General features: G+C 31.9%; 4 protein-coding genes across 5 annotated transcripts; 2 read left to right on the forward strand and 2 right to left on the reverse strand.

The window, feature by feature from the left end:
- Positions 1-617: 617 nt before the first annotated feature.
- Positions 618-3,159, forward strand: LOC145759664 (linear primary-alkylsulfatase-like). Its single transcript, XM_082573514.1, has 5 exons — positions 618-856; positions 1,117-1,242; positions 1,310-1,414; positions 1,489-1,668; positions 1,915-3,159. Exons 1-5 carry the CDS (start codon positions 619-621, stop codon positions 3,120-3,122), a joined length of 1,857 nt encoding a protein of 618 aa, XP_082429640.1. The 5' UTR covers position 618; the 3' UTR covers positions 3,123-3,159.
- A 3,636-nt stretch (positions 3,160-6,795) lies between these two features.
- Positions 6,796-8,168, forward strand: LOC145760413 (uncharacterized). 2 transcript variants are annotated; one of them, XR_014286584.1, is made up of 3 exons: positions 6,796-6,937; positions 7,077-7,561; positions 7,644-8,168. XR_014286584.1 is itself a non-coding variant. In XM_082574298.1 (2 exons), exons 1-2 carry the CDS (start codon positions 6,885-6,887, stop codon positions 7,324-7,326), a joined length of 303 nt encoding a protein of 100 aa, XP_082430424.1. In that variant the 5' UTR covers positions 6,796-6,884; the 3' UTR covers positions 7,327-8,166. The 2 variants fall into 2 exon arrangements, 1 of the variants encoding a protein (XP_082430424.1); XM_082574298.1 differs by having other exon boundaries at positions 7,077-8,166.
- LOC145760385 (eukaryotic translation initiation factor 2-alpha kinase 1-like) lies at positions 7,905-11,746 on the reverse strand. The gene is made up of 14 exons (XM_082574268.1): positions 11,678-11,746; positions 11,393-11,602; positions 10,971-11,139; positions 10,778-10,880; positions 10,449-10,560; positions 10,225-10,293; positions 9,710-9,947; positions 9,363-9,486; positions 9,092-9,200; positions 8,868-8,968; positions 8,517-8,720; positions 8,314-8,451; positions 8,137-8,235; positions 7,905-8,064 (listed from the first exon to the last, which is right to left on the reverse strand). Exons 1-14 carry the CDS (start codon positions 11,739-11,741, stop codon positions 7,939-7,941), a joined length of 1,866 nt encoding a protein of 621 aa, XP_082430394.1. The 5' UTR covers positions 11,742-11,746; the 3' UTR covers positions 7,905-7,938.
- Positions 11,747-17,305: 5,559 nt separating this feature from the next.
- On the reverse strand, positions 17,306-21,823 carry LOC145760403 (uncharacterized). The gene is made up of 3 exons (XM_082574287.1): positions 21,586-21,823; positions 20,420-20,694; positions 17,306-18,706 (listed from the first exon to the last, which is right to left on the reverse strand). Exons 1-3 carry the CDS (start codon positions 21,761-21,763, stop codon positions 18,170-18,172), a joined length of 990 nt encoding a protein of 329 aa, XP_082430413.1. The 5' UTR covers positions 21,764-21,823; the 3' UTR covers positions 17,306-18,169.
- Between the last annotated feature and the right edge of the window lie 1,025 nt (positions 21,824-22,848).

The following is a 22,848-nucleotide window of genomic DNA, read 5'->3' on the forward strand; positions in this document are numbered from 1 at the left end:
CTAAATCAAGTCGGGTTAACGAATAACCAGCGACGATGCCGTTGTGTGTCAACTCAATCCTTTACAAATATTTACTTGATAAAAAGAAAGATTTATCGTATTTAAGTTCAGATTTGTTAACAGTACAGCCCAAAAGCAAGGACTAGTTTAAAAATAAATATTATATTCATATAACGTAGGCAAAAACTACTATTTTAAAAATAAAAGGTGCAGGAAACCAAACAAAACTAATTGATTATGACCGTATTCATTATAAATACCCGTCCAAAGTTCACAAAGTTTATTACTGTAATGTTTAATCAACTTGTAATACCTATTGCTAAGGGTCAATTACATGAAACAGGCCAGCAATAACATTTATGTAGTAAGAGTAGTATAATGATTTATGTTAGCGTATAGAGCGTAACATGAAACCAATTTTACTATCATGAAGCAACTTCCTTAAGAGCGATCGATACGGTATAGTAACGCATAAGAAATGTTTAATGGATTATTGCTACCATGTTTAAAATTATATTTACATGTTGTAAACAAGTTATTAGGCTAACAGTTAGATAGAATGAGCACTTTTAACTTGCGACTTTAGCGTTTCATTTTCTACTTGCAGAATTCGCAGATATGACCAATTTGTTAAAATATGCATTGTATATAACCACTGCTGTAGGACTTTACGCAATATGGATATCTTATCACTCCCCGAAAGTTGTTAAAACAAGCGAAACCAGCTTTAATTTTGCCGGTGATGATAAATTGATTAAGCATGGCTCGAAGTTCAATAAAGAGGTTGTGGTGAAAGTTACAGATGGAGTGTACGTTGCGATTGGTTTTGCCATATCCAATGTCATTATGGTCGAAGGTAAATTTAAAGTTTACTTTACACATTAATGACTGCAAATACATGCTGTTTAAACTGTATTGCCATAAACCGAACTTAATAGCATAGGAAATACCGCATTCAAAGCCATTAAACCCCATAACATGCCAATTACTCTCTTAATAGCATTGGGTAATGTCGTTACGCTTCTTTTGGATTACCTAATACGCTAATACAATGCTTTGGAATATAAGATAGCATGTCCTATGTGTGTTTAATTATTTATAATTTTATTTGTATAGGTACGGACGGGATAATTATTATTGATACAACCGAGCATCAAGAAAGTGCTTTAAAAGCGTTTAAAGAGTTGCGAAAGATAACTGACAAGCCATTGAAGGGAGTTGTATTAACTCATTTTCATCCAGGTAAGGTTGCAGAACAGTTAAAATTTGGACTTAAACGAACATTATTTATTCCTGGCCTTGTTTTAAGATCACGTGATGGGCACAGCTGCAATTCTTAGAGAGGTAAATCAGCCAGGAATTGATGTAAATATTTATATGCACCAGTCTTCCGACTTCGAACTTCAGCGGTTCAGTAAGTAGCAGTCTCATGCCTTTTTGTATCTAATGGCAGCTTTGTTTACACTGTATTGCTATGTATATACACAGTAAGATCCGCTGAAGTAAATTTCAGAAGAGGCATGCGACAGTTCGGGAACTTGTTAAAGAATCAGAAAGAACTTATTAACGCCGGTATAGGACCAAGGTTACATGCATCGGAAACTTTCACATATGAGCTTGCAAAGCCAACCCATACATTTGATAAAACACTGGACGTCAAACTAGCAGGTTTTGCGTTTATTTAAATTTTAAAACGACTATATAAATATCACTATAGGTTTGGGTATTTTATAGACTTTTTATGGACATTTATTAGCGTGTATCATAAACATAAGCTTGTTATGTAAATGGTAAACTGCTTTTTATGTGCTATAAAAAAATGCGTTAATATAGGGTCGTAAGATGCTTTCCATTTTCTTTTAAATAGTGTATAAAGGTAGGCAAACTTTTTAAAATAACTCTTATATTTCTTAGGACTCAAGTTTCAATTAATTCACACACCGGGTGAAACGGACGACCAGATCTCAGTCTGGTTTCCAGAGAAGAGGGTAATCATGCCAGCTGATAATATATATGAAGCTTTTCCTAACTTGTATGCTATTAGAGGCTCGCCCCCACGTAGTAGTATGCAATGGGTCGCTAGCTTGGACGTAGTGCGTAGCCTTCGGGCTAAACACATGGTCCCATCCCATACTAGGCCTATGTCTGGAGAAAAACAAGTTTACGAAGTTATTACTGCCTATAGAGACGCAATCCAGTTTGTAAACGATCAAACGATTCGTTATCTAAACAAGCATTTGACAGCGGACGAGATTGCTGAAAAAGTTAAGTTGCCGCCATCTCTTGCAAATCATCCTTTTCTCCAAGAACATTATGGTACCGTCGCGTGGTCTGTCCGCAATGTATACGACAGTCTTTTAGGCTGGTTTGACGGAAGACCTGTTAACCTTTACCCCTTATTACCAGTTGAACGATCCGAACGTATGATAAAACTTCTGGGCAGTAAGTTTCCCGAGGGTTATAGCGGAGTTGATAAAATGATAGCATCGGCTGAAGCTAGTATTAAATTATTTAAATCTCATCTAAATGAAACTGGCGAACCTCTGGCTAAAGAACTACAATGGGCTCTAGAGGTCTCTACAATGGCTTTGGAAAGCACTGATAAGAAAAATCAGGTTTATGAAGATGCTAAGCAAGTTAATTTAAAAGCAATGCGAGCTTTAGCTACGATTTCGGTTAGTTCAAATGCTAGAAATTTCTACCTGACTTGTGCTCAGGAGTTTGAGACTGGTAATGTCGTAGAAATGGCCCCATTTTCTAGAAGGTCTACAATAAAAGGCATGATTTCGGATGAAATAATGGGACTTGTAATTTACAAATTAAATGCAGAAATATGCGATGATACGATAACTAGCACTACAGTAATAGAGTTTACTGATGACGCTAAAGAGTATTGGTATATTTTGCGACATTGTATTTTCGAATACCACATTAATCCAACAACTCAACCTTCTAAAATTGATGTCAAATTGATAACTACCGGCAAGGTTTGGAAAACCATAGTTATTCAAGAGAGGAATGCCTTGGCAGCTTACGCTACTGGAGATATAGTAGTAGAAGGAAGTTTGTTTGCTTTTAAAACTTTTATTGGACTTTTGGATCAAGATATAAAGTTTCAATAAAAGAAATTCTATGTAATCCATATTCTTATGTATTTGTAACGGCATTGTAAAACAAAGTATTGATTCACTTTAACTAACTCGCGATGCTTCTAATTGTTTTGTTGATTCTATGCTAAAATATAGTCTTTATTTTATAATTTTACATTCAAAAGTTTATTTTATTCAAGTATACACACTTTAAGCTAAATATTATTGTTAGATTTGTTAGATTTTTATTTCTGTTTTAAATATATTTAAAAATAGAGAGGATAAAGTATATATCCCGTATGTTTGAAGTATCCCGTATGTTTGATAACGCGGGATTTTAAACTTTAATTTTGCAAAGCCAGGCTTGTAAACTTTAATTTTGTGGATTTTAACAAAAAATTATTAAGAAAGTAGCAAAAAAACAGCAAAAAGATAACATTTATGAAAATGATTATCCGGAAATTTCGACAACAGCCCAAGGGATTTAACACAAAGACGAATTTAATGACGACGTGCAAATTTTGACAACTTCGTGTTTTTTTTTTAAATTTTAATGCCAGCCAGAAGAACGCTGTAAAGAAAGGCTGTAAAGAAAGGATTTCTAGTACCTGGAACATACTTTTAGAACGGTAAATTTGTTTTTTTTAAGTAAATTTTAAAATCTAAATTTTGATGCCAAACTAACTGACACCTGACAGACAAACAGACAGACTGACAAGGAATACAATTTATTGCATTTAACTTAAGTCAAAAAAAAAAAAAAAATCTAAATTTATAATTTTTAGTTTGTTAGTAAATTATCTAATTTTTAGACAGCGATGTCTGTTAGAAATGTCAACTTTCAGACTGAAAATATAATTGAAAACAACTCATTAAGTCAAAAAAGCTGATGTTTTCAGCTTACAGCTAAAAAAAAAATTTAATAGAAAATTTTACAAAAAAAAAAATTTTAGCTCTTAGAGATAAGCTCTAAGAGATGAGCTCTTACAGCTAAAAGAAAAATTTTAATAGAAACTTTTCTATTAGCTGTAAGATCTCATCTCTTAGAGCTTATCTCTAAGAGCTAAACAGGAGTTTGCTAAACAACCGGAACCGGTTAGACGCCGCCTCACCTCTGCCGAACCCAGCATAGCCGACTCGCAAGTATTCGACTGTTCCACACCAGCTAGCGTGGCGGCACATAATCATCTGCATTTTGGAGGGTACATTCGTTCGAACGTAGACACTTGGTTGAAAGATTTGTTCAAAACGTTGTTCCATCGACTCTTCAAGGATACCCAACCGAGGAATCGAACCCGAGTTGGATGCTTTGCAGCCTGGCGCTCTAACCACTGGGCTAACGCGGGGGATGATAAATCGCGGTTTATTTGCATAGATATTCAAACGTAGATACTTGGTCGAAAGATTTGTCCAAAACAACGTTCCATCGACTCTTCAAGAATATCCAACCAAGGAATCGAACCCGAGTTGGATGCTTTGCAGCCTGGCGCTCTAACCACTGAACTAACGCGGGAGATGAAAAGTCGCGGTTTATTTACATAGATATTCAAACGTAGATACTTGGTTGAAAGATTTGTTCAAAACAATGTTCTGTCCACTCTACAAGAATACCCAACACTGAAATTTGCCAAAAACCTGATTTTAAAAACGTTAAACCAACTCAAATCATATTGTACCGTTAAACTGACTCGAATCAGATGGTAAGGACTTTTTTTGCCCTAAAACACCCAAAAGTATTTATTTTAAATTTTATACTTATTTTTTTTACTGCAAGATGGTGCACGAGAGTCGTTTTTTTTTAATTTTTTTTTGATAAAAACGTGATATTTAAATTGTTAAAAACAGATTTAAAACGTTAGGACGGCTTATAGTAGACTGTTAATGCCTTTTTTGCAAAAAAATGCCAAAATATTTCTTTTTCATTTTGGCCATATTTAGCCAAAACACCAAGGCTATTATACCTTTGTAAAAAATGCCAAAAATCGCTGTTTTGGGGGAAAAAAATAAGTCACCAAAATTTGACAAAAACTTGATTTTAAAGACGTTAAACTGACTCAAATCAGATTGTAAGTAATTTTTTTGCCCATAAATACCCAAAAGTATTTATTTTAAATTTTATATTTATTTTTTTTACTGCAAGATGGTGCATAAGAGTCGCTTTTTCACAAATTTTATTTTTTGATAAAAAAGGTGATTTTTAAATTGTTAAAAACAGATTTAAAACGTTTGGATGGGTTATAATAGACTGTAAATGCCATTTTTGCAAAAAAATGCCAAAATATTTTTTTTCATTTTGGCCAAATTTAGCCAAAACACCAAGGCTATTATACCCTTGTAGAAAATGCCAAAAATCGCTGTTTTGGGGGGAAAAAATCAGTCACCGAAATTTGTCAAAAACTTGATTTTAAAGACGTTAAACTGACTCAAATCAGATTGTAAGTAATTTTTTTGCCCAAAAACACCCAAAAGTATTTATTTTAAATTTTATATTTATTTTTTTTATTGCAAGATGGTGCATAAGAGTCGCTTTTTCACAAATTTTATTTTTTGATAAAAAAGGTGATTTTTAAATTGTTAAAAACAGATTTAAAACGTTTGGATGGGTTATAATAGACTGTAAATGCCATTTTTGCAAAAAAATGCCAAAATATTTTTTTTCATTTTGGCCAAATTTAGCCAAAACACCAAGGCTATTATACCCTTGTAGAAAATGCCAAAAATCGCTGTTTTGGGGGAAAAAAATCAGTCACCGAAATTTGTCAAAAACTTGATTTTAAAGACGTTAAACTGACTCAAATCAGATTGTAAGTAATTTTTTTGCCCAAAAACACCCAAAAGTATTTATTTTAAATTTTATATTTATTTTTTTTACTGCAAGATGGTGCATAAGAGTCGCTTTTTCACAAATTTTATTTTTTGATAAAAAAGGTGATTTTTAAATTGTTAAAAACAGATTTAAAACGTTTGGATGGGTTATAGTAGACTGTAAATGCCCTTTTTGCAAAAAAATGCCAAAATTTTTTTTTTTATTTTTGGCCAAATTTAGCAAAAACACCAAGGCTATACCCTTGTACAAAATGCCAAAAATCGCTATTTTGGGAGAAAAAATAAGTCAACGAAATTTGACAAAAACTTGATTTTAAAGACGTTAAACTGACTCAAATCAGATTGTAAGTAATTTTTTTGCTCCAAAATACCCAAAAGTATTTTTTTAATTATATAATTATTTTTTTTATATACAAAAAAAAAAAAGTTCAAAAGCCCGCGTCACAAACATACGGGATACTTCAAACATAAGGGATATATACTTTATCCTCGCTATTTTTAAATATATTTAAAACAGAAACAAAAATTTAATAAATCCAACAATAATATTTAGCTCAAATTAGGTATTCTTGAATAAAATATTCCTCTGAATAAAAAGTTTTAATGCGTTTGCACGCACGAGATCTCGTCGAAAACTGCCCTATTTTTCAGACTGGCCTAGTGCTAGCACCTTCTAAACAATTCGTCCTCGATGAAAAAACTTAATCATTAATGGCTTAGTTATTCACATTTTTTTGAATACTTTTGTAGTTTTTGATAATATTTATCCAGTAGTACAACAATATGTACTCATTGTTTTTTTTGCAAAATTATTACATAAGAAAATTAAATCGACATTACAAAAATATTAGGAGTGTTACTATTAACAACAACAGCGATCACCATTTCATTTCCATAAACCGTTAGTTTGTAAAAAATAATTTAAAATAAAACATACCGTAATACCTGCTTTCAAGAAAACAAATAAACATGACTTCTAAGATTATTCAAGAAAATGAGTTAAATAAAAAACATCAGGACATGTAAGTACTGTTACTTTGTTTTTTTTATAAATTGTGTGAATCTTTTTACGTGTTTTATTATTTCTTACCTCAAAAAGTAATATTTTATTGCATTGTGTCTTGTCCAACGTTAACAGTATTTAAATTTCTTTAAATTTAGTGTGGTTAGGCACGCTGCCCTTATTCAAGAATCAAAATATTATGAGAAAATGGAACACTTACAAAACCAGATCCCATCTTATGACAAAGCCTTACAACGAAATAAATTTCTGAGAAAAGAATGCCAATTCATCATAAGTGACGGAAAACGAAGCAACATTTTTGGTTCTGAACACAAAGAACTTACAGACAGTTACCAAAATGCCTTTAAGGATGAGTTTTCAGCTTATAAAAACTTCAATTTATCATAATGATTGAGTTATAACATGCTAGAATCTTGGTAAATAACGGTAACCAAACACTTTGGGTAAATAATCATACCTAATCATTTAACTAGTAGTTCGGGAAGTATATAAAACATGGTGATGTACTCATTTGATACACATATGCACCTAAATTATAGAAGCAGTTGACACCAATATACCAAATCGACAAAGAAGTGAGGACATCCACTCAAAGTATCACTAAGGATATATCAGTACAGAGGTATTTATTTTATTGTATGATCAGTAAACAATGTATTAAACAATACCGGGCAAGTACAATTGTGTATCTTTTGATATTACAGAGTCATTGCAAAAAAAATAGAAAAAAAACAATGATATAAATCTGCATACAAAATAAAAAATACAGCTTTCGAAATTCACTTTGCTGTTTTATGAAATCAAACTACTTAAACTACTCACAAAACACAAGATTAGTTCTTAGGTTAGAGAAAGGTACGGGCATAAATTTAGCTAACGGCAAGACAAGCTATCATTGAAGGCCCCTTAGTACTTACCAATTTTGTAACAACCTTGTAACTAACCAATTGGACTTTAAAAATAAGTACTCAAAAGTATACTGCCCTTTTTAGGTTTTATTTATGTTGTTAAGTTGGCCTTTAATTTGTAAAATTCAACCAACTTTTGCAGTTCTAAATTTTTAGTTCTAAGTTCATTATTCTCTGTTTTGAGCAAACTTATTTCAGCGTCTCTTTCAAAAATAATCTAAAACAAAATTAGGTGTTATTTTAATGGATTTTGATTATTATTTAAATTTAACATTTTGATTAATTTTACCTTTTCGTTTTCTGACAAAAATAAAGGATTTTGTAATAACTCGCTTGCTGATGGTCTTTTATCAGGGTCATGAGAAATAAGTGTGGATATTAATTTACCCTAAAACCATTCATAAAGTTAGTATTGCCAGTTCTCAATAAAAACAATGTTATGATATTATTATTTTTGAGGACTTACAATTTTTGGAAATGTATCCATGAACTTAGTTGGTATAATTTCATTTCTTAGACTTTTGATAACGTGATCTCTCTCATGTGAAGTATAAAGAGGCCATAATAACTCATACAACACTATTCCGATACTAAACATATCAGCCTAAAGAAAAATCGTTCACTTTAAAAAAAAAGATTAAAAAAAATAATTTTAAACAAGCTACTGACCTTATAACAATAATCTTGTCCCACTAATTGCTCTGGTGCGGCATAAACTGTCGTTCCCACCCCGGTAGTATGTTCGTCAAAGTTCGCTGAAAGGTCACCAAGTGGGGTGAGGGGTTCGTATTTATTGTTCATTGCTCGAGCTAATCCAAAATCACCCAGTAAGACGTGGGGTTCTTTTTCGCCACACACAAATATATTGCTCGGCTGAAAGTTAGAGTACAAAAAAAATATAAGTTTTAATAAGAGAAAACAAGTGAAAAATAAATCATTGGTAAGATTTGAACCCAAGACCTTGTGGGTCAGTAAGTCATTTTTATTGTGCATAAATTTTAGGACAAGTTATAGACTCACCTTAACATCTCGATGAAAAATATTTTCTGTATGTAGATGATCCAATGCAGCTACAATTTGTTTGAAAATACATAAAGCAACATCCACGTCCACCTTAATTTCTAAAATTAAAAAAATTTAATTTAATATTTATAACTAATAAATCTGCAAATTAACAAAATAAAAAAATATAAAGAAATTTTCCCTTTTTTAGTTTAATTTTTACAATGTTTAAAATTGTCTACCTGTCTTGCTGTCACTTTCTTGAGCTGATAATTGCTGGTTACGGGTCTGTAGCCAACTTGCAAGTGTTTTCTCACATAATTCCATTTGTATATATAATACAAAACAACACTAGTAGTACAAAAACATATTTTAAAACCAGTCGAAACATATTTTAAAACCCAAGTAATTAAATAGAAAAAAAAAAAACGATTTCTTAATTAAAAACATGCAATAAGCTACTTTTTTACATATATTTTTAATATTAAAATTTTAAGTATAATTATTACTTACATTTTGTGATTTTTTATATTTTTCTACTCTTGAATTGTCTTGTAGACTTGAGTGCGATGATTCCGTATTATTTGATCCAATATAAAAATTACTTCGCTTATTACTTATGCAATCAAATCCATTTCTATATTAGCAAAATTAAAAGTTTAAAAAAGTATAAATATATTTTTATTGAAGGCTTAAAAACTAAATATTACTTATTATCCACACATAAAAATAACATGCTGGCACTTCGAATCAAACCCAAGATAAGGGGTATAATAAAGATGCTATATTTAAATTGGTTATTACCACTATGCCATGCCGTTACAATATGAACTTATAAAACATATAAAAAATGAACTAACCTGGTATTAGAAAAACTGGAAAGATGTGAAAGAGAAGGACTGGAATTGGACCTCCAAAATTTCCCATTTTTGTTGGAGTTAGTATAAGGTGCATCCTCAAAAGAATTCAACGAAAAATTATCATTACTTGAACCAACTGAATTTGAATTATTATATGAAGTATAATCGGGTAATTCAAAATTGTTTTTCTCTGCATCTCCAGATTGAAATTGAGATTCATTTCCTTTCTGTTGTTTTGCTATTAAAACAAGTTTAAAAATCAGCTAAAGAATATTAATTAGCGCAACTATTATAATTCCATTTAAATATATAAGTTTTGGCATTTCACAAAGATATTTAGGTATAATATACTTTTAGTGCTTTGCCTAAAAACTTCACAATTTGGTACCAGCAGGAATTTAACCCAAGGCCCATTGATCTTAAATGATACGAAAATTGCATAGAGAAAAACCATCGCGTTTAGAACATTCTAGAATCTTTGATTTTAATTAAACACTGCAAAAGTGTGAATTTACCGAGGTGTGAGAATTCTTGCTCCATCCAAGCTTGGTGATAACGAACAATATTTGCATGTTGTTGAAGGGCTAAAATAATTAACAAAAAAATTCAAATTTTTGTAAATATGTTAAATATCTTAAACTGGGTTGTATATGTAGTAAATGTCTTAAATATGAACTCATAAATTTAAAATTAATTATTAAAAAGTTGGTAAGTTGGTTATAAAATCGATATGTTGTACCTGCTAATGACTGTACTTCTCTGATCATTCTGTTAATCTTATCCACATCGCTTGCTTTCTTGATGCGGATTTTTTTCATCGCATAAAATTGTCCGTCCATTTTGTGCTTTGCCTTTTTATAAAACAAAAAGTAATTAATGTTTGCATAACATAAAATAAGAGTGATTTTAGCACTTTTTTCAGCCCCTATACCCTGGTCACTCTAAAACCTATGGTGAGTAATGTGAGTTGATAATCATTAACCACCTTGAGTTAGGGCAAGTGGGGTAAGTTTAATGAGTGTTTCAAGGTATCCCACTAATTTTACATAAATGTACAGTTTACATTACCTTACAGACTATACCATAAGCCCCTTTTCCCAATCTTTCAAACTCCACGAACTCTTCTTTAAATCTCGAGGTAATAAGATTAAACTTCGACGGCTTGATATTACTATTAAAAAAATAATTTTTTTTTTTTACAACCCTGAGAATTCAATTGCGATAACAAATGATTAAAACTGCTTAGCATAAACATATTTACTTTGGGTGGTTTCCATATTTAAGTTGTAATCTAGAATCAAGGTTAAGAGCTGATGCCGATTGAATAAGATTGTAAAACGAAGCTTTATATTGATGTCTAACCGAAGCATACTCTTCCATAAAAGATAAGGGCGAAATTATGTCAACCTCTTCCAACTTCTCACAGATCGCTAAACAGGAAAATTTTTATGTATATTATCTTTTTACAGAACTCTAATTTAATTAATATTTACACACTTTTTATAAAACGCAACAGATCTGCTAGACGAAATCTATTACTTTCAATTTTTTGGAGAACCATTTAAAAGTTACATGATATATACAGTATTTTAAGCAGACAGAGTTTAAATGAATAGTTATTAAAATTTATATTATTTGCTAATTTTAATGATACAAAATTAATAAAAAACCAATATTAATTACCCAAGAAAATGCTATTTGCCTTTTTTCCATCTTGTTCATAAACTCCACACAAATGTTCCAGAATAGAAACAAGAAAAATGCTTTGTGGTAGGCGATGGTTGATTTTCTTTTCCACTTTTTTGAGCCCAAAGTGACTTTGAATCACTTTTCCACGATTTGGAATTTGAATTTTTAATTTTGGGTCTTTCGTATTGCCCTTGCTTTGGCCATCTGAAAGTTTAAAATTCTATTTTAAACACAGTTATTCTTTAGGTATTTATAAATAAATTTAATAGGCAGACTTACCATCTAGGTATGTGATAGGCTGAAACTTTGGCTTTGCAAACACAAACGGAGTTCCACTCGACATCTTGTACAAAGTTCTTGCAATAGTTATGACAGAGAGGGACTTTCCCTAACGACGCGAAGGTTATGACTATCCAAATACGTCACGCCATTTTTGTATTAACGTGTGATGATTTTAAAAACAAACTAAATAGTCATTAAATATAATAAAGGCGGAATAATTAAATAAATTTCATTTATATATCGAAATTAAAATAATAGTTGTAAATGACACGTGATAACGCAAACATAAAAAGGCGGGAAAAATAGTTGTTGTTCAAGTCTTAATATCGGAATTTCAAAAAAAAATGCGAAATTAGGCTAAAAAAAAGAATTAAAAATGTCGCCAACAATATGTAATTTGAAGCCCAAGCTCTATATAAGGTTTTTATGGGTTACGCTTAGTTAAAGATCACTCTTTTAATCCTAATGTGTGTAAATAATCAAAAAAACGTAGGCTACGCCAAAGTACGAAACATAAATTATTCTAAAGTTAATGAAGTAAAATTAAGTTTAATATAAATTCTGTTTTTAGACAGTAAGTAGGCTACCGTATAATAGCTATAAAAACATTTTGTAGCGTTTGTAAAACTATTTGTATCTTTCTAATTGGGACAATGGACAATTCGCAAAGCCTATACCACATCACGGACACAGGTAATTTAATTTTTAAATCAAAAATAGCCAAGTAATTACGTCTTTAACATCACATGATATTATTTGTAGTGGTAGAAAATTTAGTTAAATCGGAACAGATTGACGAAAATGAAAATACGATCAACTTGAGCGACGATTTTACTGAATTAAAACCTGTAATCGGGCCGGTATGTGTGTATCTTTATAATTAAATAAGTTATTTAATGAACAACAGTAATTAATTAGCTAAAATAGTCAACTAAACTGTTAACAATACCTGTCTACTGGTATAGGCTGTAACTGGAGGCTGGCAAGTAATTGATATAAAAACAAAACTTTTTGTATTTTAGCTTACCTCTTCACCATGTGATGAAAACAAACCCGAAAAGGTTTATGACAACTTATTTGATTCGGTGATAGCACAATCTGTTGCTGGCACATTATCAATAACTCAAAGTAAGGACATGGCGTATAGAACCCTAATACACTAAAGTAATTAATATCATAATTGATTATACATTTAAAACATTTTTTAGAGCCACCAAAAAAAAAACTGAACCCAACAGAGGCTGCTGATTCTTTTCTTCGAATTAACAAAAACAAGTCACCAACAAAGTATATACAAAAACTTGTTAATTTTATAACTTCTATGCAAAAGAGCATGTATGTATATTCAACCTTATTTTCTAAAAAAAAACGCTATAGCATTTAATAATTACAAATAATTTATTTCTTTGTGTTAATTTTTGCCTTTATTTTGTTTTAACTTTAGTTTTATTGTCCTAATATTTTAACAAAACTTGAATTATTTTAAAGTTGCGAAGACATCAATGAAGTAACCCCCTATACTAGCCCTTTCGACGATGCTCAAAACCTCTCTAAATTTCTGCTCCAAAAACCGAATAAAAATAAATCTAGTAACTCCAAAGAAAAATCGTTCCACAAAAGAAAAAGTCTGGTTTACGAGAACCAAAAAAGTAAGGGTCAAAGCGGAAAAACTCATTTAAGAGAATTAAATTTGGGCAAGGAAGAAGAGAAAGCCAAGAAGAAAAGAAAAAAAAGTAGACCTGGCCAGAAGATTCTAACTAAAGGTATGCACTTGCTTATCATTTTGAGGTCCAGTATCATATGTGTAAACCTTTTGTCGATTTTTGCAATGTTATAATAATCTTTATATACTATGGTTTTTTGGTACAGGTGTATGGGTGCAATGCTGCATCAGAAGTTGTCTAAAATGGAGATTCTTGCAAAATTGTATCGACCCCAGCGTGATTCCTGAATATTGGACATGTTCGATGAATAAAGACGATTTGGATCAGAATGAGTATGCCAAAATTCAATTATTATATATACAAAAATAATCTTATTTTTGACGATATTTTTTGTTAGGTGTACCACACCTGAAATAGACTGGACAGAGTGCATAAGCAATTCCCAAGATCACTTCGTTTATTCTGATTACAACGAAGGATCAATTGTCTGGGCAAAAATGCCAGGATACCCACCGTAATTATTTAAAATATATATATTCTAATTAAAGTTTTTCATTTTTAATCTATTTTTGAAATAACTTTTAATTTTTTCCAGGTGGCCAGCAATGGTTGAAAGTGACCCAGATTATAATATGTTTTATGAATATGATGAAGATGGAGAAGTGGTAAGGAATAAGCTTACTTATAATTAAGTATAATAACATATTCTGCTATGGTAGTGGTACTAGTTTTTAAACTCAACCTTTATACCAATATACCAAAGCAAAATTAAAACCTAAACTTTGGATACATTTCAAACTCTGCATATATAAGGGATTTTGTTATTTAAGCATTGTAGGTCTTACAACACAAAAAACACCATAGATTTGACAAAGCATTTATTTAACAGTTGCGATATCATGTTGTCTTCTTAGACAAAAATGTTAGCAGAGCTTGGATTGCTGCACGATCTGTAGAGTCTTACTCTGATGACAGTATACACAGATACAGAGTAAATATAAAAGAACTTTTTATAATCCATGTTACTCCATTTTATTTACATAAATAATTTAACCAAAATGTTGAATTTTTTTAGGATTTGGATTTTGCTGGCCATTTTAAAAAGGCACTGGCAGAAGCTATTTCAACTGCTGACTTTGCTTTTAAACTTTCGCTGAGCAAGAGATTGGAGATGTATAATTTCGAGTGCAGATTTACAAAGGAAAGTCAAGTCTCTGTTTGGAATGAAAAAAAGCACCGTTCGAAAAGTATTTTTTCTTGCATAGGCCTATAATTTTAAATTCATAACAATTTTATTTTTTATGTGATGAATTGATTTGCTTTTTTTAGAACATCACTTAAAAAAAGTTCTCTCAGACAAAACAAACCAACAAATTGTACCAGAGAATGAGTTTTCTGAAGAAGTGGAAATAATAGAAGAAAAAGGTTATGTAAAAAAAATATTACCAAGATATCTTTATTTTTAGTTTAATTTTAATTAACAGAGAAATAACTAAAAAAGGCCTAAGGAAAAATAGTTTTACTGAACATCCATATTTTGCAATTATTTTGTTTTAGATAATTTCACAACAGAATTGGTAAGTTATAAAACTGATCCTGATTATTGGCAACATGCGAGTGATAATGACACAACAGAAAAAAAAGAAACACAAAGTTTAAACCAAAAGGATATACCCGAAAAGTTACAGAAGAAGGACAAAAAAGAGATAAGAAATGAGAAACAAAAATCTGGTAAGTCTTCACTTTAAAAAGGTTTTTAAAAGTTCATTGGTTACAACTTGAATGCATTGAAAATCAAACATAAGGTTATAAGCTAAAGAACACAATAAGCAAGGCTATGGCAATCCTTAAATAATTTAGTCCATTATAGAAATGTTTTTAAGTTAAGAAATAATTGCTTTTTAATTTTAGATACTAACAAAGGGGTTAATAACAAAACAAGACCAATGTTCACACCCACCAAACTTAAAGTTTCTGCTTCCAATAACAGCGAAAAGATACCTAAACGTTCCCAACCACAAACCACTACACCTCCCCTTGAGAAAACACAAAACTCAACCACTTTGAAACCCAAGTTTAAACCTTTATTTACTGCCCCAAAAAAGTCGTCATTTACTGTCAAAAAACAAAAAATTTCCTCCAGCCCTCCAAGTGCAGTTGTACCCAACCTTGCAACAGAGAAAGATGCTGCTGTTAACCCTGTTGCCATGCCAATCAGCAAAAAAACAACATTTGTAAATGATCCATTTGTGTCTGCTTCTCAATTTACAGCTATCGATGATGTAGAAAGGTAAATTCATTTCCTAAATGAAAAATAGTTGATAATAAATTTTGTTTTGTAAATAAAAAATGATTTAGAAATCAGGTATTTAAAATTTGTTTTATGTTTCAGAAATAATAAGAGTGAGAACGAATCAGTTCACATGGAAAAAGAAAATAGAAACCCCATCTTGTCAGATACTGTTCAATGCGGTAACTCTAATAACATATCCCCAAAATTTTAACGATTTACTTATGGTATTTAGGAAGTTTTTTTACATAAGAAATACATACTGGCAGCGTGGTGTAGTGGTAAGAACACTTGCTACACCACCATGGGGTCGTGGGTTTAGTCCCAACTGCTCTCATGCTGTAGCGCCCTTGAGTAAGGCGCTATAAATGGTATTAACTCCTGCTGAGCCAGCACTTAATCAGCAGCATAATTACCGGGCAATTATAATCTATAATATCCCAAACTGCTAAAGGCAACTCGAGACTGGGTCGGAGTAACAGTTGTTACTCTATGTTTAAGTCGCACATTCGACTTTCTCACATCGAGGATAAAGATATATACAAAAAAAAATACTTATGTTTATTTTAGAAGTTGGTAGTGAATATAGTGAACCGATCAACTTAAGTTTGCAATCCACTGAAAATCTTGACAACAACACCAACATATCTGGGAGTGATTTTTGGCTGAATGCAAACAACAAAGAATCCAAAAATGGTTTGGGGAATACATCATAAGTGATATAAAAGTTTTTATAAAAGAAGAGGCCAATGTATAGTTAAGGCACTTGCTATCCTCTGAATAGGTCATCAGTTTAATACTACCAATTGCTTCCATTTTAATAGCATTCTTGATTAAGGAGCTTAGTATTTTTTTTTTTGTATATATCTTTATCCTCGATGTGGGAAAGTCGAATGCGCGACTTAAACATAGAGTAACATCAGTTACTCTGACCCAGTCTCAAATTGCCTGTGGCAGTTTGGGATATTATAGATTATAATTGCCCGATAATTATACTGCTGATTAGGTGCTGGCTTAGCTGGAGTTCACACCGTTTATAGCGCCTTACTCAAGGGCGCTACAGCATAAGAGCGGTGGGGATTAAACCTACGACCTCATTAGGGGTGTAGCAAGTGTTCTTACCACTACACCATACTGCTGGTTCATTTTTTTTGTTCTACTGAGTTTAAAAACAGACCGGTAAATGTAAGGGCAATATCACATCTTCTAACTTAGTCACATTTAATATTTATATTTTATAGAAAACCCATTTTCTGATATTGAAATGGACATTGAACAAGAAAATGATAAATTAGTCGACCAATGGGAAGAAGAGAAACTAAAGGCATTAGATGAACACATGCCTCCGATTACTGATTTTTGAATCTTGACTATTTTGTTTTTATAGTTTTTTATTTTTTTATCTTGAAGTTTTTTACTTTTTTTAGTAGAGTTTATATTTATTAGTTAGTCAATTTTTTTTGGATTTACCAGAGTTTTTATTTGTTTTATCTTGAAGATTTTCTATTCTTGTTTAAATAAAAATTATCTTTCTATTAAAAGCATTTTAAAATCAACTTTTTAAACCAAAAATTATGAAGGCTCTAGGGTAGTAATCTAGTAAAAAAAATATTCAAAAAATAATTTTTTGTCTGTTTTTTTTTCAATAAGTAGACTTCTTTATATTATAAATATTCCTTTACTTATAAAAAGCAAATTAGAGAAATAAAGAACAGAGCAGCGACAATCGCTCAACAAAACACTAGACACCCAGAAATCAGATAAAATAAAAAAAAAAGAAAAATTTACCAAAAAAATCAAATTCTTTCAGGTGCGATTTGTTTAAAAAAATCACAATTACTAAAGGTAAATTTATCGACAATAAAATAAAACGGGAATGAAAAACAAACAAATAAATAAGTGAAGAAGTTTGGTCGATTAAAACCTATACATAAAACTCATTGCAAAAAAATGATAAAAAAGGGACAACGTAACAAATGTATGTTACTTTTATAAGTACGATAATCAACGAATTCCTTCAAAGCATTGTAATCTACTTAAAGCAATTACTTTAAGTCGTTACGCAAAATAATATCTTGCAACAAATTTTTTGTGGAATACTACTTCGTATGTGGTCCAGTAAGCAGTAAGATAATAGCTAATGAACGACACATTGTATGTGCCAATGTGATTGCATGAAATCTAAGGACGTAATTTGACGGTCAACGTCAAAGAAAAGCGCCACTTTGGACATGAAAATGGTAAAATATTAAAACTAAAAATCTCACTAGCTCTTAATATGAATTCAAATATAATAAGACCAAACAAAGCCTATCAACTAGTTATGGACAATATATGGAATCAAAATAATAGGAACAGGGGCAATTTACCTTCAATTAGAACAAATTTTTCGTGTAGTTTCTTAAACTTATTCAGTAGGTAATTCTTGAAATATGAAATTGCATTGCTTTGAAAATAAAAACAGGCTTACAGAGGTGCAAACCTCTTCTTAAATATTATTCGTATCGTTTTTAATTGACTAAAATAGAAGCTGCATTAGCCTTCGTCCTTTTCCAGCTTTACCCAGCCGTATTTATTATGAATTTTAACAATTCTTTGGAACTCGACTTCCGCGCGTTTTTTCGTTAGTTTGTGTTGCTTTCTTTTTTGATGCTTGCTTACAACAGCTCCGCCGTGTGACAAAGCTGCTGCAACTTGTACGATTAAAGCCTCCACAGTGTAAGCGCTGCACCAGCCCTGATTCGTAAGAACTTCAAGGCATATCGCCCCTCCGTTCATTACAAAACCATTCTCAATATAAGGGCTGATCAGGCGAACAAACGGAGGAGAAAATGGAAAGTCCTCTGGGAAATTGACACGGAATTTAACGCTCTCTACGTTGTAGTTCTGCATCGATTTCCACAGGTTTGAATTTTCATCAAACTTGTAAAAAACGACTTCCCACTCTGATAGGTTCGTGCCCCCCTCTTCATCGCCATCAAGCGGACAGGGATTGACCTCAAATGTGCCGTTACTTTCGTTACTTGCTTTACGAAGAAGTCGAAGTTCTTTCATTAAGCGTCGCGCGTTGATCTGAAATTAGAAAAATTTGATAACAACTTTTTGTTAAACATTTCGCTTGCAATCTACCAAAATAAAATTATTTGACAAAACTATAAGCATATGCATGTATATACATACTATCATTTCAGAACAATGCTTTTCATTTATAATTATCCCTTTCCAATATATGATAATCCCAAATTAAATCAATATTTCTTGGTTTTGCAGTTAAGATTTAAAAAAAGTAATCAGTAAAAAGAAGCTTTTAAATAAACGTAATTAAACCGACGCCCAAAGAAGGCAAGCTGCTTTTTTTGTTTTTTAATTGAAAGTGGGTCGATAAATATTTCATCTTTGAAAAAAATCGATTTAATTTTGGAAGCTTAGCTGCTAAATAGATTCACCGAACCAGAAAAATTTTACGATATCTTCAAAATTAATTTTGTGTCATAAATTTAAACGACCTCAAATATAAAAATATTACACGGCCTGTTTAAAGCACGAGGTTAAGATATATCCTTTTTGACATTACATTTTAAAACCACGATTAATTTTAGCAACACAAACTATTTTTAATAACAAATTACTATTTAAAGACAGCTACAATCGGCCTTATTAAGTACAAGACATTAATTAACATCGCAATGATATATAATAATCAATAAGTTTTGTAATTTTTTTCTAGTTGACAGGGGACTACTTTAAAACTTTAATATGCCAGCAGTCAAAGTTAGACAGCGGGGTGTATTTCTTTTCTATGTACGAGTTAAGATTAATTAGTTTTGTACGTATAATCTGATGTCTAGTTAATTAGAAAAACCATCTGATTTCTCAACGTCAAATGGCATTGATTAAATGACATAACATCTATGTTAACAAACAAATAGAAGACAGCACACAAGTTTAAAGAAACCCTTCAAAAGTAAAAGTTCATAGAAATTAAAATTTACACGCAATTAAGTCTTTAACCACGTGGCTTAACCATTTAACTATTACGTCACTTATAATTGTTTTCTGTCACGTGGTCGCGAACGACGGTAATTATGACGTCAGGAAAGCAATTAGAAACACGGTGCGACACACTTGGCAAGTTGTTAGTGGTTCAAGTCAAAGAGCTCGCGTCATGTTTGTTTTAGTTTCAAACGACAATGTTTTGTAACCAAACACAATGACGTCTTAATTGCTGTCTAATTATTTGAAAAAAAACATGCGACAGACCTATGCCAGCAGTCCAATAACAGACAAATAAATTGGTGTAACTAAAGGCTAAACTGCGATCCAGGAAATACAGATTAGCCTCAGCCGACCTTCTTACATTGGGGCATAGGGCATACATCAGAACACAAAATCCTAATTAACGTCAAAATCTGCAAGACAAGACCATTTAATCATGATTTTGTGCTCACCATTAATTATTCATAGCACCCAGTTCAATTGTTTATGCATTATTAATACCATACTGTCGTCTTTTGACTGCAATTCAAGTAATGTCTAATGACCATTTAGGAAATCCTAAGAGTGCTTGTCGAAGTGATTTAAAGGCCGTTCTGTTTGTTAGAAGCTTTTGACTTAAAGTGCATTGGTGCTTACCAACACACACACTTTTAAGTGTCTTTGTGTACTTTGACAACATTATAGTTGAAGTAAGGTAAGTGTGAATGTAGCATACTTACTCCAATATGCAAATAAGATGCAAAAAACTTTAAATTTTACTGAAAAAATTAAAAAATGGGAAAAAATTACCGGGGGTATTTTCTCTATCGTCGTCTGCATTTTCCTTGACTCGATAATCGCATCCTCTATCCTCAGCGTCTTTAGGGTTTCCAGCTCCTTTGTGATGTCATCAATTGCGGTAATGACGTCATCGTCGTCGCTGGAGGAGGGTTCGTCCCGCTCCGTGGAAGAGTTTTCGAAGATGTCGAACGTCTGAATCGGGGAGTTGTTGTTTTCTGTTGAATTGTCCGTATTCGAGGGTTGAGGGTTAATTTGTTCTTGGTTTACAATGGCAGATACTTCGACTAAATAAAAAAAAATTTAAATAAAAAACCTATTTTAAAAGAAACGATTTATATTAGCATGGTCAGCGTATTATCAAGGTGCCTTATAGACCCTAGATATATTTAGCGCTATACGACAACACTTGTTATCTGATTTTAATCTGGTATATGGATAAATAAACAGTTTGATCATAGTTCAAATGCCCCCTTTAACGGTCAGGTTAAACATTTTTCTACCACGTGCGTTTCTAAAACGAAGAAGCTATTTTTTAATTAATTTTCAGTAATCACACTTACTCTATAATCACACACAACTTACAGGATTTTAACATGTAAGGTGGTGATAATCTGTGTTAACCTAGACAGTTTTAAATGGGCGAGACTCTATAAGCTGGCATTAAATGACATGTTCATGGTGACGAGAATTCAGAGAAACTAATTACTTGTGAGACTATTGGCCAAACTATTTACATACAGTTCATCACAGCGCCCAAATTTAGTGATTACTTTTTCCATTTAAGTCATTAGAACGTTCCAAATTTGTCTACTTTTCTAAAAATAACACAGTAACGCCCATATTTTAAATATAGAATGCAAATTTGTGATTTAATGAAGCGGTGCGGTTAATATATACTAGGCTTGGGCTTAGGATACGTAATGGGCAGAGCACATTAGTCATGTTTGAATTTAAGTGGACAACGGGCTTCTGATAAAATCAAGAATCAAATTAAGATTTAAGTGGCTCGACACATTTCAAAGTGGAAAGCGTTTGACGCTGACGATTATTTATTTATCCAAGATTGGTCTTAATAGACGACCAGACCTTTTTAATGACGATTTTAAGAAGTGTGACGTAAACGTGATGACGTCATAAGGAAGATGAAAGCGCCGACGCCGCCACTTTGCACTTACGTGTGATATCTCTTTCGTCGATAGTCGATTTTTCCTTGTCCGCGTGACGTAATACATCGTCGGGATGGGCGATGACGTCACCGGGGTTGGGAACAATTTGGGGTGACGATGTCGATGACGTCACGCGTCTGAGTCTCTTGACAAAGAGCCGGGCGTATTTTCTCACGACGTTGGGCATGATTGTTTATTCAAGACGATACACAACACTGCTATTATACACCCATTAAACTTAAACCCTAAACCTGGAAAAAAAACAGAAGTTTTTAGGAATTGAGAAAACTAATTCTATTTTAATGTGCTAACAATGTTTTGTAGGTTTCCCCTTGTTTTTAAACGGTATTTGTAATGACTCTTGCTGGCACGTGGGCAGTCCGATGAATCACCGAGTATTTAAAAGACTTGAAATACCTAATGACATTTCTATTGAATTTAAAACAATGTAGTTCAATTTACAACTTCGAATTTTGAATCGGAACCACACCAATGCTACTTGTAATCTTATTCCTAGCCTTGGGAATAATATATTTAATATTTCTAAACTTAAAACTTTGAGTTGTTCAGCCTTATGTTTAGAATTTATTTACAATGTTTTTTTTCTTATAAAACTACAACACTTAAACTAAACAAATCGTTAAAAAACAATTTTTATTTCAATTTAATTCTCTTAAAATCTTTTTTCGTTGAAATACTACATTTTAACTTGAACTACTACATTTTAACTTTAACCAAATATAGTAAACAAATAACAAGAATATCTGATTCTGAAATTTCTTAACAACTTTCTTTGCTGGCTATCGAAAAATGCACAATGCCTACTAACATCATGTTTTTAATTAAATATCGTTGACACATGCTTTCTATTTGATACAATACAACTGAATTTATCGAATAGACCTGCTAAGGCCCATGCCGTATAACGATAGTACCCTTATAGCTAGAACACTATAACCAACACCATTACAAAAACTGTTACAAGTAATTTAAAACTTACTGAGTTAGTTTAAATGCAAATATTGCTTATTGGAACTTTTTTACACCAGAAATTAAGTACACCATGCAAAAAAACACCCCAAACACACTTAATCTAAATACCAAATAAAAACACCCGATACGATAGTCGACCTGTTTCCACTTTTCCCCTTTTAAAGTGTTTATAAAATACACAAAAGGTGCGGATGCATTAACTCAATCAGCAAACAAATCTACTTCCTAACTGGCAGCGAAGGTCGATCTGCTTTATAACAATTAAACCACGCATCCGAG

This window comes from Corella eumyota, chromosome 7 (assembly GCF_963082875.1).
Source record: "Corella eumyota chromosome 7, kaCorEumy4.1, whole genome shotgun sequence".
Lineage (NCBI taxonomy): Eukaryota > Metazoa > Chordata > Ascidiacea > Phlebobranchia > Corellidae > Corella > Corella eumyota.